Here is a 15,604-nt window from a genome sequence, read left to right as displayed (position 1 = left end):
TCCCAAGAATTCAGTGGTGAGCCTCGGCTTGTGTTGGTCATAATCCTGAGTGTGTGTGTTTGGATGCCAGTTTGTGTGTCTTTGGTCCGAGAAAAGATGTTTTATGTGCTGTGTGTGTGGTTCTACAGAACAGGAAGTAAGGGTCAAATCAAAGGTTAGCACACTTTGTCTCTGGAGACTCAACAAAGAAGAACTTTAATTTTCTTGTTTGTTTCACTTTCTCATTTTAAACCTCAAATTTATTCACTCTCACAAAGAGACGGCATATTTCTGTTCAGCAGCTATTTTCTAGTTCTGTTCCTCTGTTCTCTCGCACAGCCGCCTGGACGGTGCAGCAGCCAGGTGGAGGTTTTGGCTCTCGTCAAAGTTTATCTGCGCAGCATCTCAGGAAGCAGAGCAGCAGGCAGAAACCAAGCGGCTCGTTCCATCTATTTTCCCCCTCGTTTGATTATTTCATTAACTTCTCCCTCTTTGTTCCAGGTTTGCTCAGGCCGCTCTGATACTCATCTCCCCACTAGTAAAATCATTTTCTGATTGAACAGAGCGATTCTTGTTTAATCTGAATCTCAATTGAAGCAGACTAAATATAATAGCACTTAAATGGCTTTAAGTGGTTAGTGAAAATGAGTAATAGTGGCGTCAGCATGCGTGAAGAACGATGAATGTGATAGGGTCCGTCAGAGTGGATAAGATCAGCAGCAGAAAGGAATAAAACCAAGAAATAATAACGTTGGTGGAGCTGAAGGTTTAGTCAGCACAAAAATGAATCAGACTGTCAGAGTTTAGCAGTCAAAACAAAAGAGATCAAGACAAACAAGGAGAGTTTTGGTCTTATATGTTGTAAATTCAGATTTTTTTTTATATTTGGAGCCAAGTTTGGCTGGAAATCCAGAAATAACAGTTGTTTTTGGTCCATATCCATATTTATTTAAAGGAATTATTGACATTATGAGGTCAATAGTTGGATAAATTCAGCATTTTGACATTAACCTCTTCAGACTTGCACTAATAGTAATAATTATTATAATAACAGTCATAATAATCTTTACTCCATTTTCAGACTCAGAAAACTTTATTTGGCAATTAAAGGCACATGTGACCACTGCAGCACGACGTGGAAAACAAGATACAAAAACAGCTCAAGCAACGGATTGATCAGTTTTAGAAACAGGCAGATAAAACGAAGATAATAAAAACTATTGAAACAATTAAATACACCAATCAATTGATAAAACTCAGTGAATACTCTTAAAACCTTAAACCAGGAAAGTCTCTCTGAAAACAAAATGAATGAGTTGAAGACAAACAGCCTGTCACATGACTGTCAAATTTGTATGTTGCATTATCATTTGACATTATGATATTAAAAGTTGGATTCTTATCACATTTTGCTGCACATCTGATATGTCATTAGTTGTACATTAAATACTGATATTAAACATTTTGACTTATTTTGACTTTACCCTCCTGGGGCAGATCATTCCACGGCCGTAGTGCCTTAACTGCCAATGCTTTAGTTTTCAGCTGGGCCTGTGGAACTGAAAGTAAATCTCTGCCTGAGGATCTCTAGGTACGTGATGGCCTGTGTGGTGCTAAAAGGTCAGTTACATAGCCAGCCTTGCTTCCGTGCGTGTGTCATTGAGCTCTTTAAATCAATTTTAAAAACATACTGGAAGCCAGTAGAGGCTAAAACTCCTCTGCAAAATTCTGCTGCTGTGCTTTAAACTAACTTCATGTATTATTATCACGCATCATTTGAAAGCTGCATTGTTTTCCTGACTTTGTTTTTGATGTCAACCTTACAGCTAAATTAAAATCTCACCTGTTTAAACTCAAAATGCGACCCCCCTCCCCACATCCATCAGTCAAATCAAGGGCAAATGTTTGAAAATTAAAAGCACAAATAAGTTTTCCATGGAAGAAAAGTGATATCAGATTCGACTGTGGTTTGGGCGTAGTGGGCTGAACTTTGCCTCACTGGTTGCTGGCTGTCCCACTGGGACCAATCTGTTTGTTGGTCCAGCGGTATATTTATCAACTCCCTTTGCTTCTCAGTGGCACTGATATCCTGAGGACGTGGTCCTGAGGCATGAATAGATGGCTGGATGGATGGATAGATTATTTATTTGTCAGAGGTTGAGGGTTGCAACGTGGCACTGCGAGCTGGCATCGGCTGACGTTCCCAGAGATGGAGAGACCTGCTTCTTTATATACCAGACCCTCTGACATGTTTCATTATACATGTCTGATTTGGTGAACTCGCTGGACTGAGCGGGTGATTGTTGCGCTCAGAATACAGCAACTCAGCACAGAGCTACTGGAGAGACTCAACAATCTCACTTTATTTTACTTCGTCTGTTTGTGTTAAATCCAAAAGACAAAACTGAAACATTCACCCATGTATATCTATATATTCGAGGATGATGGTATTAAGACTCTGTAGTGGTGCACACTGTTAGTTTTCATCAAAACTGGACTCAGATGCAGAGACTGACACACAGCCAGGCGATTGAACAGTTTAATAGCAAGAAAAAAAAACAAGAGGTTGAAAATGGTCAGAGATGGGCATCCCTGGGCAGCTGTAGGCAGGTAGTAGTTTCAGTGAGGTCTGGAGAGAGCAGGACTGAATACAGAGGTTGGAACAAGTTGATTTGACTCACCAAAGCAAACTGGAAACAAATAACAAAACAAAGGTCAAAAAGGTCAAGCAGCAGGAACTAGAAAAATCCTACAAATCTGAAAGGCACTGATGAGTAATTACCACTGAGTGAGAAGAGAAACCATGAATGTTAATGAAATTCAGAGTTGTAGCGATGAAAACCACTGCAGATGTGAAATGGGCAAAGTTGAACTCATCTCAATGGAGCACCTGATACGGCTGATCGACTCAAACACAAAGCTCTTCAAACTTTTACCGTAAGGAAACATCGTTCACAATTAATTTGATTCCTGCCATCAAATTCACAGACTTTTCTATACTAAATATCATGTACAATAACTTTACACTTTATATAAATTTATGTTATTCTTTATTCTTGTATGTGCAATATTTCAAATCTATTTTATATTACAACTTCTTTTGCGTTAAATTTACTGATATTTGTACTTATTTAATGTTCACTTCTATTTTTATCTCCTGTGCGCACTGTCCTTGTACTGTTTCCCAACTGTTGGATAAATAAAGCCTCATCGTATTGTATCGTGTCGTATCATGTTGTGCCGTGGCGTGTCCTGTCCTATCCTGTCCCGGCCTGTGGCAGCGTGTCGTGTCGTGTCTTGTCTTGTCTTATCTCATGCTGATAGAGGACTTGGAGCTTCAGGTGAACACAAATCAAGTGGTTGTGTCACTGACGGTAATTTCTTTTCAAATAGAAGAAGCGCTAGCTCAGTTTGACCAATGGAAGGAAGTGTGGAGGCGTTGTCCATATTGTATACAGTCTATGCTTCTACGGTGTAGCCTGACATGCACCTCCCCAGAAATGTAACTGCGCAATGCAGCGATGCAACCTGTGATTTGTCTGCAACGCATTTACTTGTTCTCTCAGGGGTCAGACAAGCACAGAAAGTTTTCCTTTGTATTGTGTTGAACCACATTTACTAACTTTAACTGCAACGTGAGCCACTCATTTCCACTCACCATTGTGTGAAGTACGGAGTGAAACTCAATCCATTTTGTAATGATTTGAGTAAAACAGGCTAAACGCACCTTTAAACACATCTGACTGCATTTTCTGAACATGTGTCACTCACTGTCCATAAATCGGACTGCATGTGACATACAGTAAAATTTATGATTTTATGATCATTGTTGGACGAAGTTTGGTTTGGTTTCTTTCGGCCTAAATCTTCCTCTCACATTCAAAGTCACTCCAAAGACTCACGCTGTGTTTATCACTTTTTCTCTGCAGCTGGAGAACTTCATTCAGAAGAACCTGAGGCGTGACGCCGCTAACATCCCGTCACACGTCGTTCACAACCAAACAGCCACGATGCTGGAGATCGGAACGAACCTCCTCACACACACTGCCGAACAGACACGCAAACTCAGCGTGGTCGAAGCCAAGGTAACGAGTTAGCCCTCTGCTAAATGTGTCACTTTAAAGCAGATGTTCTGGGTTTATTGTTCAAAGTTTTGTCTTCCACCAGGTGCTCAACCACACATCTCGGATTGAGATCCAGCTTCTGGAGAATTCTCTATCCACCAACAAGCTGGAGAAGGAGCTGTTACTGCAGACCACTGAGATCAGCCAGCTGAGAGACAAGAACAGGTAGACAACTCATTATCAGTATTGGTTAAACTGGAAAATTTATTAAATTTGTACGTTATTATTCAAAGTCCTAAAAAGATCCCAGACTCGAGAAAACGGTGGATTGGTCTCTTTGAGTTTCTGCCTAAAGCAAACCAGTTCAGTCCAGATACTCGGATGTATACTTGAACCACCCATTATATTGAGGACACGGGTGGAGGTAACTTGTGTGGACTTAGGACAACCAGGTATTCCAGAATGCATTTCACAGGCGTCATCATGTTCGTTGCTGGTCCATTTGCAGAATGACCATCCCATGATTCAGAGTCTGTACTTCATACTCTAACTTGTCAAGTCCAAACTACCACTGGTCTCCAGTTTCAGATAAGAGGATGAAAATGTATGGCCCCAGATGGACAATGATTTGATCCAAATCTAATAATTAATAATCACACCATCTAATATACAGTAGTGTTGGGTTCCAGATAAATATTATAGAAAATAGTTTTGTCTCCAAAATCCTTTGGTATGTGCTGACATTTCAGAAATCTCCTCTACTTCTGAAGCAATAGTCCAGATTTCACTGGACTATAGCTCAGCCCTGTTTGTGAAGCTCAGCCGCAGCAACATATTGCTGTTATTTTGTTTCCACAGAGAAAAATTAACATTGAAAACACGTTTCTTTATGTAATCCTCTGACCTAAATATGAGCCGGCTCTGAAGGAAGAAAAAAAGACAAGAAGCTTATCGGTGAGAACATGTGAATTACAAGCAAGTCATCACAGATGTCTGAGACACGTCCACAGCTGTTGCTGCGAGACACCAATATTTGGAATCACAATATTTTGACTATTTTTCATCGAGTGGTAAAGTTGGACGGTGACCCGTGTGGTGAAACATGCAGAGTAATTATCAACTGTGTTCTCGGTTTACATTAACAGATACAGGACAAACAGAGAGGCTCAGAGCGTGTGTGTGGCTGCGGTGTGTGATTTTCTGTGTGTTAATGCTTCTGTCTGACACTGGATCAAGTCAAAGTCAGTTCTGCTATATGTTATTCATACAGGACACATGGAGGATTGAACGTGTGTTGCTGGAAGCCACAACGAGGAAGACAAAATAAAAATAAATACAAAAATTACAAGTATGTACAAATAATGCACATGGGGTACAAAATACAAAAAGAAGGCACATGAAACGTTCTGCCTTCTGATTGTAGATAAGATGTATGAGGCCTTTAGTGGAGTAAGAGCTACTGCTGAAACAAAGTGCCATACGTTTCCATCGATTAAAGTGTCTGTAAACCACAGACTGTATAAAGATGGACGGTGGAACAGCCAAAGCAAGTAGAGCTCCCCCTGGTGTCTGGCTACAGTATAGATCATAAGCTCCACCTCTTCCATGTTAGTGGATGGGACTTGGGCCGAAATAAAAATAAAATACACGTGAAATAATTTTTTTTTTTCAAGGATGGTTTCTGGTAGTTAATATAATGTTGATGAATAATCAAGTGACAGTTTTTTGTGTAGGTTTAATTTTAGTTAGTTATTTGACGCTAGAAACAGGATGTGACATAATGGCGACCACCAGTTGCCATGCCAGCCGTGCCGTAAAGCAATCCCGTGGGACCGTGAGAGTCGTAAAAACAATTTTTAAAAAATAAGTACAGTGTATAATCCAACATTTCCGTGTAACTGGTGGAGGTAGAGCAGAGCGTAGTATTAATTAAATGAAAACGCAAGTGAGTCTGGCGAAAGTGTGGCCGGATCTTCGATATCGTGATTCCACCCACGTGGCTTCACCCTCGGACCGTACTGCTCAGACTCTGGCTCCAAGGTCACAAGATGGCGCTCCCCGTATCCCCAGTGCAAGGTGGTGACCATATACAGTCAAACACGCACTCCACATTTATACAGTGTATGCTTTAAACGAGTTTTGCCCGAACATGGATGTAGCAATTTACACGTGCATTCACACATGCCACAACTAACAGTATGCACCTTAACAGAGAGCCAGGAGCTGCTGCATCCGTACGCGCCGCCATCTTGGTACTTGCATATGGTCAGTTGCTATATGTAGATTAAATTTTAATGAGCAGGCAGTGCAAGCATGCTTGCAGACCGACGTTGTTGTTCTGAAACTGGGACAGAACTCTGGTACATGAACCACAAGACGGTAATAAATACCAGTGTGTGTATATGTTTTCACCTGTGGAAGGATTATTCTGTAAGAAATATGTGTCTTGTTGTCCCTGCAGCTGGCCTTAACATCCCTTCCCATAATGCTTTGCTGTTTGCTGTTTTTTAATCACATTTAAGAATATTAGATTCACATTTTTTGATGTTGTATTCATTTTACTCAGCCATCAATGTATAAAGGTATATACTATGCAATACAGGCAGCCGTACCAGATGCTTGAGGAGCAGTTTTAGTGGTTAGGGGTCTTGCTCAAGGGCCCTTCAGACAGAGGGGATTCAAATCAGTGACCCTACCGTCTGAAGTCCACATCTCCAACTGCTACTCCACAGCTCCCAGTCTGCAATATGAAGCTGCAAACACACACGCAAACGTACACACCGCACAAACCACAGCTCCACGACAATCAGTAGCTCCTCATCAGTCTGCACCACATTTAATAACGTTTCCTTGTTCACCTGCAGGTCAGCATGTTGAAGCGATCAGAACCAGGAGCTCACAACGTGCTGTGGCTTTTAATGTGACCAAAGTCTCACCTGCTAACGTCAAATAGCATCACTCACTGGTGTAAAAGAGCTGCTTGATACCCAGCGACGGAGGGTCACGTCCAACTCTTGTCAGCTACACTTCAGCAGAAACTGAACTGCTGGTGCTCCAGTTTGGTTACAAAATATCATTTTAGCAGATGTTCTATTCGTTGGGTGTTAAAATACTGATATTAGGAAAGTCTTAATCCGCCTGAATGAATTCTTATTTGCTATAAAAAAAATACTTCTTATTGGGTCAACATTTGTCTACAACATGGTGGTGAACATACACATGTTGCCATTGTGAAGACTTGCGTACGCCCCTATAGAGTCACTACTGTGGTCTGTCAGTCTGGATTTAGTATCAGAAGCTCATTTTTCACAGGGAACTTGTTGCATTGGGACCAGGTTTACAGTAAACTACATTAGTGTCTTCAAGCAGCAGGAAATAACAACTTTTGAATGTGTGTAAACATCAGCGTGAGACACCCTTTGAAAACTGACGACGAGCCTTAATCACTAAACACTAGAGAGGGTTTTCCCACCCGCCTACTGCAGACCGTCACTCTCTGTACTCCCAGAAATGTGTTAACTGGACATTTGGTCACGTCCTCATCCGAAGCCGCTGCCACTCCTTCATCAGGTTTCATTCATTTGGCTCGTACGGTGTTGATCTAACTGTGGGCCGGAGGCTATTTTCGGCGGCTGTACTGCTGGTTCAGCTGCAGAGATAACGGGAACTGGGGTACGATCTTGGCAGGAAGAATGACATCCAGTTATTAATCTTTATTTCAGTGTTTTCTAATATGATGGAGTAATTCAGCAGTTCATAAAGGACAGATTTGCTGTACAAATAATTTGGATTTGTGATTTCTCCATGTTTAACAGTCTTCTTTTTCTTCTTCTTCTTTGAGATATAGTCACTTACTACTTTGTTCAGAAAACCTATATCTTCGTCTGTATGTTTCCATGTGTGTGTGTAAAATCAGGAAGTACATTTTACAAGGTTAACAAAAGTCAGGGAGGAGGCTGGGATGGAATGATGGGTCAATAAAACATCAGACTTTAACATTAGAGAACACTTCTGACTTTCCACTGACCTTCTTTTTTCCAAAATAGCTATAAATCTTCTTGGTGATGCTCCACTAACCTCGATTAAATATTCATTTTAATTTAAACTTGTCATATCCAGCTCTGCAGCACCTGGACATGGTCAACTGTATCCTTGTTTTTTGGGGCATTTCCTGTTTTATTTTGAAAATTCCTTAACTCTCTCATTTCAGATTTCAGTTTCTGCTCCTGATTGTTTGCCCTGCTTTGATGTATCTCACCTGTGTCTCATTGTTCCTCTTGTATTTGGCCTCTGTGTTCCCTTCCCACTTCGCCAGTTTGTCTTTGTACTTGGTGCTGGAAACGAACCAGTCAGTTCCAAGTATGCTTAGTGCTTTCCATCTGTTCCTTGTGATTTTTGGACTTTGTTTTTTCAAGTAAAGCCTTTAATCCACCACCCATGTCTTGGGTTGTGCGTTTGAGTCCTCCTCTTCCAGTATGTTGTTTCAAAACTAGGGTCTGTTCCCAGTGAGTACTGTTTCTTATGTGAGGAAAAGTGGATAAAACCGCACAAAATCCACCTCAGTTGATCAGTGGGGTGCTCTGATCAGTATTATTGCAGCCGGTCACCGACAGCAAAAAGCTGGAGGCGCTATTGGCGGTCTCAAGGGTCTGTCTGAAGCTGCTGAAACAAAAAATACTACTTTTGACTCATTCATATTCAGAGTGTGGTTCCAATAAGTAATTTAAAAAATAAAAAATCAGTTCCACAGACATGCTGAACCTGGATAGTTGATGGAAAGTAGATCAGCATGCACATTTATAACCCATGAAAGCAGAACAAATAGAATCCTGCTTTCCATTACAATTTAAAGTAAAATGAACAGAACACCAAATTTTACTGAAACCACAAAAACAAATTCCAGTAGCTGATAGAAGAAACTAAAACCAGCCCTCTTGTCTTCTCAAGTCAGAGTTGCAGAACTGAGAAGTCTGTCTCTATCTCCACTTGGTCACGGTGCTCACGCGTAGACGTGCTGCTTTTGATCAAAAAGAATCTGTCCACTTTGAGGGACGACTGGCCCTGCAGTAGATGTTAATCTGTGATGATGCTCAGCTGCTGACACCAGCATACCTAACATGCAAGGAGCCAGTTGGTGGGACTTTCTCTGGGGTTTCTCTTAACTATACCTTTACCTTTCACAGTGGAAAGCTGCTCAGCTAAAAGTCTTGTCAATCTGCCACGAGTTGAGGGTTCAGCGTCTTTTGTCTTTTGTTTGTGTTTCAGCCGTTTGGAGAGTAAAGTTCAGCTGCTGGAGTCGCAGCAGAGAGGAGAGCTGGAAGGCATGAGGGTGGAGAAGAACAGGCTGCAGGTGATATGAAATGACTTCTAAAATGTTTTAAGACTTCTGTTATCTCATTATCTTAGCATCGGACAAGAGTGGTGTTGATGAAACTGAAGTGATTTTAACAGTGAGAAAGAGGAAGTGATGATGAGATTGGAGATGAAACTGACAGTGGAGGACCAGCTGACTGATCTTTCACCTGAGATTCATTCATTATCTCATGTGTTAGTTCAACGTGATTAAACAGGAGAAACCGTTCTGTCTCAGTCTGTCATCAGGACTCAGATGGCGGCCATCGAGTCTTTAGAGAGGCAGCTGAGAGTTGCCAGCAGCAACAACACGGCTCTGCAGAGGCAGCAGGCTCAGCTGATGGAGTCTGTCCACACTCTCATTAACATGGTGGCTACTACCACAGGTACAGGGTCAAACTTTTCACACTGCACGCTTACATGTAATGAGAAATGTGCAAACACGAGCTCTGCTGCACCGTCTGCTGCACAGGATCACCTCCCAGGAACCAGATGTGGAGGGACTGTGCGGATATTTACAAGGCCGGTCACTCTGTCAGCGGCCTGTATCAGATCTACATAGGCAACAGTACGGAGCCTGTGCAGGTAAATTCAACTGACCGGCAGCCATGATGTTTAAATATGTTCAGTTTGACTTATTTTAGACAAAAGTTCTGTTAACTGGTTCCTCCAGAAGAGCCAATAGAATTTATTGCCACATGGCCACACATACAAAGAATATCTCTTGAGTTTGGTGCAATAAAGAAAAGAAAAAGAGAACGTATTACAATTCCTGATCTCTTTCTAAAACCAAATGCATTACATTGACTGGAAAACTGTCTGAACGGATAGACTCTAATTTGATCTTGAAATGAACTTGTAATCCTAGAGGAGCACTTACTTTTGATCCTTACAAATATATAATATTGTCTAAGTTTCCTGAAAAAACAGATGCACAAGTCAAATATTTCTGTTTCATCCGCTGATGTCTTGAGTCATTTTTATACAGAAATGTAGAAATTTCTGAGGGATGCAAATACTTTTAAAGGACACTGAAAGTGTAGTTAGTTACTAAAGCTTGATGCAGCAACTGTAAATATTTCTAGTACCTTCAGTACTTTCATATAGTTTATTCCTGCCATATTCTATTTTTGATCTAAATTCTTTTCGTCTCATCTGAAGGTGTACTGCGACATGGAGACGAGTGGCGGAGGGTGGACGGTCTTCCAGCAGCGATTTAACGGCAGCCTAGACTTCCAGAAGAGCTGGATGGAGTACAAAATGGTTCGTTTGTCTCAGGAGAATCACAGCAAAGTTTAACGCGACAAATTCTTTGGTCCAGTCTGTTCACACCTCACCTGACCCCCCCCCACAGGGCTTTGGCGATGTGTCGGGAGAGCACTGGTTGGGTAATGAAGTTTTGTACCTGCTGACCTGTCAGGGCCAGTACTCTCTGAGGGTGGAGCTGAGGGACTGGGAGGGAAACTCGGCCTACGCCCAGTACGACCGGTTTACGCTGACCGGTGAGAGACAGCAGTACAGGTAACACCTGCAGTAAACGCACAAACTGACTCATGTGTGTCTTACGTTGAATAAAAGCAGGATCCTCTGCATATCTTGCAGTGGATTCATGGTTTTCTCAAAGACAGAAAACTTCCAAAGGAAAAGAGGACGCTGATTTACTGTAAATGTTGGTCCACTCTGATGAAGACACAGCAGCATTTAAGTATTAGACTGTTTTACACAATCAAATAACGGTATCAGAGTCAGTGTCCTCCAGGATTGGTTACTTCTCTGAATGCTTTATCTAAATCTTTACATCTGAAATCATGATTGTGATTTTGGACTTTCAAAATAAAGACAGGAAAAACAACAGAAACCTAACAGGGTTATAGTCATAACTCATGAAGAAAGGTTCTAAAGTCAATTTTATTGATTCTATTTAGGTACTGAACACCTTATTTATTTGTTTGTGCCCAGAAGGAGATAACATTCAGATGATGCATTAACTCCCTCATGCATTCTGTCCATAAGATTCAATCTTTTACATTCGGTTGATGGGTTGTCTTTGCTCACTCAGGTTGTATCTGAGAGGCTACAGCGGGACAGCAGGACGGCAGAGCAGCCTGACCACCCACGGGACCGGCTTCAGCACCCGAGACCAGGACAATGACAACTGTGACCACTGCAAATGTGCCCTGATGCTCACTGGAGGTGAACCTTCTCCCTATGTCCTTTACATTGAGCTGGGTAAAGCAAATAGATCAAAAAAAAAAAGGGAAATATTAGGAAAGACAAGCTGAACAAGATTCTGATAAAACAATTGAATTCAACTGGGAGGAACATTTCTAAATGTGATTTCAGGGGGCGGAATCCCACAGATAATGAGGGTTTGTTAAGGTTTATTAAATTCTCATCAGACAGTTTCTCTCTGCCATAAATCACGGCAAATATCAGTAAATACTTGATGAGTCCAGAAATACATATTTTGCTGCTGAGGATCAAAATAAGCGATATTTTCCCAAAAGCTTGGCCCTTCCAAACATGTCTCTGTCAGCCGTCAGTGCACTGCCCCTCACCTTGCGTCAACGCCAAGACAAACAGCTCTGTAGCCTCCCCTCAACGAGCCGGGAATCGACGATTAAGTTAATCGTTCCGGCAAAACCTCAAACTCTCTGGGGGAAAGACTCGGCCGGTTGCCATTACTCAGTGAGTCATTTAAAATCTCAGCATTTCACAGAGAAAGAGTGAATAAAAAAGAGTAGCGGAGATAAAAGTTTGCATGAAGGGAATGAAAGAAAAGAACAAACTCAACCACAGATTTTCTTCAAGTTTTACCAGAGCCGCTTCTTGCTATAGGCGAACTAGGTGAATGCTTAGGGCCCCCAAGCCACCAGAGGGGCCCCAAAGCTGCATGTTCATCCTCATCTGAGGAGAATTAAAATGTCCTGCCTTTTGACAGCTACTCATCATTCCCGTTGGCGTGAATATTAAACAAAACAAACACAATAATGGCATCAAAAAGAAGTTATCTCAGTGGCGCAGAAAAATGGTAAAAGGATAAAGGTAAGACATTTGTTGGTGATGTGGGCTGGATAGGTGTTTTTTTAGCAAGTTTGTTTATTTGTCCAGCTAGCCAGCCAGCTAGCCCTGCTTTGATCTGTAGAATGTTGCTGTGAGTTTAAATAGGGCTCAACTCCTGACAGCCACAAGTTTTTAATCGGTACCTACCACAAGACACACAGCGAACGAATGTGAAGATTATTTCATATTCAACACAGTGACAGTCAGAGAATCAAACAGTAAACACTACTCGATTTCAAACGGAGACCAGAGCTACAAACCCTAACCTCAACAAGGTTCATAGAGGTAAATTTAAAGTCATCCTGCGTGACTTTAAGCACCAAGTCTTCATTCCAATGAAGTCTGCCGCGACGTCTGCAGAGGAAAACCAGGAGATGTGTCAGCCAACAAACTCCAGGAAAAAACTTCTAACTTCCAGGAGGAGGTTGAGCAAAACTTCAGCATGCAGCTCAACAATGAAGACTTTCCAGTGCTCCAGACAGAGCAGACTCAACCCCCCGCACAGGAGGCACAGAAGAACACCAAGGCCGCTGACCTGAAAAGGGGACTCCGAAAACAAAAGGACAAGATGGCAGTCAAAATCACCTTCGCTTTGATTGCGCCAAACACACAGGCAACCAAACCTGCATGGCTTGTCACATCACCTTTACTGTCCCCCACAGCCGCCGAGATACCACCCACAGCAACTGAAGTACCTACCACAGCTCTCACAGTACCTGCTGCAGCTCCAGGGATTCCTGTCGAAGCTCCCACAGTACGTGAGTCAGCTACTGAAGTGCCTGCCGCATCTCCAGACATGCCTGACACATCTCCAGAAGTGAATGCCGCATCTCCAGAAGTGCCTGCCGTGTCTCCAGATATGCCCTCCCTATCTCCAGACATGCCTGCCGGCTCTCCAGAGGTGCCTGCCGTATCTCCAGATATGGCTGTCGCATCTCCAGAAGTGCCTGCCGCATCTTCAGAAGTGCCTGCCATATCTCCAGAAGTGCCAGCCGCATCATATATGGCCCTGATGGACATGAGACCTAAAGTCCAACCTCCCACGGGGTCATATAGGATGGACACGAGACATCAAGACCAACCTTCCACGCGGCCAAATAAGATGGACACAAGACCTAAAGTCCAACCACTACCAAAACTGATGGATTGGACACCTGACATGAGACCTAGAGTCCAAACACTACCAAAACTGATGGATTGGACACCTGACATGAGACCTAAAGTCCAACCACTACCAAAACTGATGGATTGGACACCTGACATGAGACTTAAAGTCCAACCACTATACCAAAACTGATGGATTGGACACCTGACATGAGACCTAAAGTCCAACCACTACCAAAACTGATGGATTGGACACCTGACATGAGACCTAAAGTCCAACCACTACCAAAACTGATGGATTGGACACCTGACATGAGACCAATCCAACCTTCCACACAGCCAAATAGGATGGACACGAGACATGAAGACCAACCTTCCATGTGGCTTAATAAGATGGACACAAGACCTAAAGACCAACCACTACCAAAAATGATGGATTGGACACCTAAATTACAGCAATTCACACCAAGAAAACGGGCTGAGACAACACCCAAAGTGGAGCTTACTACCATGCTCCAATGTGCATCTCCAAAAGTGCCCGCCACAGCCACCCTTTTACATGGGGCAGCTCCACAAATTCCTGTCGCTGCTCTCAACGTACCAGCTGCACTATCATAAGGATTGATTTGCAACCTTCAGCATTGCCAAAACTGTTGGAGTTGACACCTGAAGTGCCGTCGCCGATAAGGCCTCAAACTGCAGCTTCAGACATACCTGTCACTGCCAAACTGCCTCCCATGGCAGAGCCCACACAGCAGCCTGCAGCAGCAGCAGCAGCTTTTTTTTTATTTATTTATTTTTTTTTTTGCGGCGCCGCTGGCAGCTGCTTGCAACAGCTCTTACTCAATCTCTCTTTTTTTCGAATTCACTTCACTTTTTGCTTCCCTTTTTGTGGAGATTACTTTTGTATATACATTTTCAGATAGCATTGCACTCTTTTAGTTTTGTTTTTTATTGGGAGTCTCGCCATAGCCAATATTTTTAACAACATCCAGACCGGCCGGCATAACTATGCAAGAAGCGGCCAGCGTGTGCATTGTTTACAGGAGGGAGTGGCTGATCGCCCTGCGTAGCGCTGTAGTGTTCCCTAGGGACAGACATGAGATCCCCACGGAGATACTTCGTATGACCCGCCGTAGATTTAGAGCAGGAAAACAACATCAAGAAAAGAAGAGATGCTTCACTTCTCAGCGCTGTTCTCCCCTCCGTTACCATGATGTTCGAACTGGCCGCACTCTGCAGGCTCTGTGGTGGCATCGGTCATCCTGTGTGGAGTGGTCTGCTGGAGCTATGGCATAGCAGAGAGGGAAAGGAAGAAGCTGGATAAGATCATCAGGAAGTCCAGCTCTGTCCTGGGCTGCCCCTTGGACTCGGTGGGGGAGGTGGGTGACGGGAGAGTTCTGGCTGAACTGTCCTCCATGCTGGACGATGATTCCGGCCCCCTGCATGGTGGCCTGGCGGAGCTGAGGAGCAGCTTCAGTGACAGACTGCTTCACCCTCGATGTGTGAAGGAAAGATATAGGTCTTTCCTTCCTGCTGCTGTTAGGCTCCACAACAAGCACTCCTAATATGTGTCTGTGCAATATGTCTATCATCTATTCTGTCTCTGTCATTTCTGCATGCTGTTGCAAACTGCAATTTCCCCATTGTGGGACAAATAAAGGTTTTCTTATTCTTATTATTCTTATTAAAGAACATCCGATTCTCCAAATGCTGCACGAAAACACAGCTGAGACATTTCAGCCTGTCCAGCCTGAACCCACCAGTGCTGGGATCAAGAAAAACACTCTATTTCAGATCTCGGAACTGGAGTTTAACAAAATTCTGGCCGAAAGGACAGACAAGATCTCTTCACTGGAGCAAGAAAAGGCTGCTCTAAGAAAAGAGTTACAGTAGAGCAATTGAAAGAACAGCTCACAGCCCAAGGAAAAGAGGAAAAAGAGGAGATGGCTGTTCTTCATCAGGAGCTCAGCAAGAAGGCGAAGATGCATGAAAATGTGTCCCTGCATGGTAAACGGTTAGAAGAAGCTCTCAAGGCAGAA

At 42.9% G+C, this 15,604-nt stretch overlaps 1 protein-coding gene across 1 annotated transcript in view; it reads left to right on the top strand.

Moving 5' to 3' along the window:
* Positions 1 to 15,604, top strand: part of angpt4 (angiopoietin 4) — a gene marked incomplete at its 5' end in the record, with an annotated part of 60,466 nt that overhangs the window by 39,751 nt on the left and 5,111 nt on the right. The window contains 8 exon segments of the mRNA XM_084543463.1: positions 3,909 to 4,064; positions 4,147 to 4,268; positions 9,309 to 9,393; positions 9,634 to 9,781; positions 9,868 to 9,980; positions 10,557 to 10,658; positions 10,750 to 10,916; positions 11,455 to 11,588. Coding sequence (XP_084399589.1) covers positions 3,909 to 4,064; positions 4,147 to 4,268; positions 9,309 to 9,393; positions 9,634 to 9,781; positions 9,868 to 9,980; positions 10,557 to 10,658; positions 10,750 to 10,916; positions 11,455 to 11,588 — 1,027 coding nt within the window.

The sequence above is a fragment of the Chelon labrosus genome (assembly GCF_963514085.1).
Source record: "Chelon labrosus genome assembly, chromosome: 4".
Lineage (NCBI taxonomy): Eukaryota > Metazoa > Chordata > Actinopteri > Mugiliformes > Mugilidae > Chelon > Chelon labrosus.
Note: the sequence above shows the minus strand (reverse complement) of the source record. Positions and strands in the feature narration are given on the sequence as shown.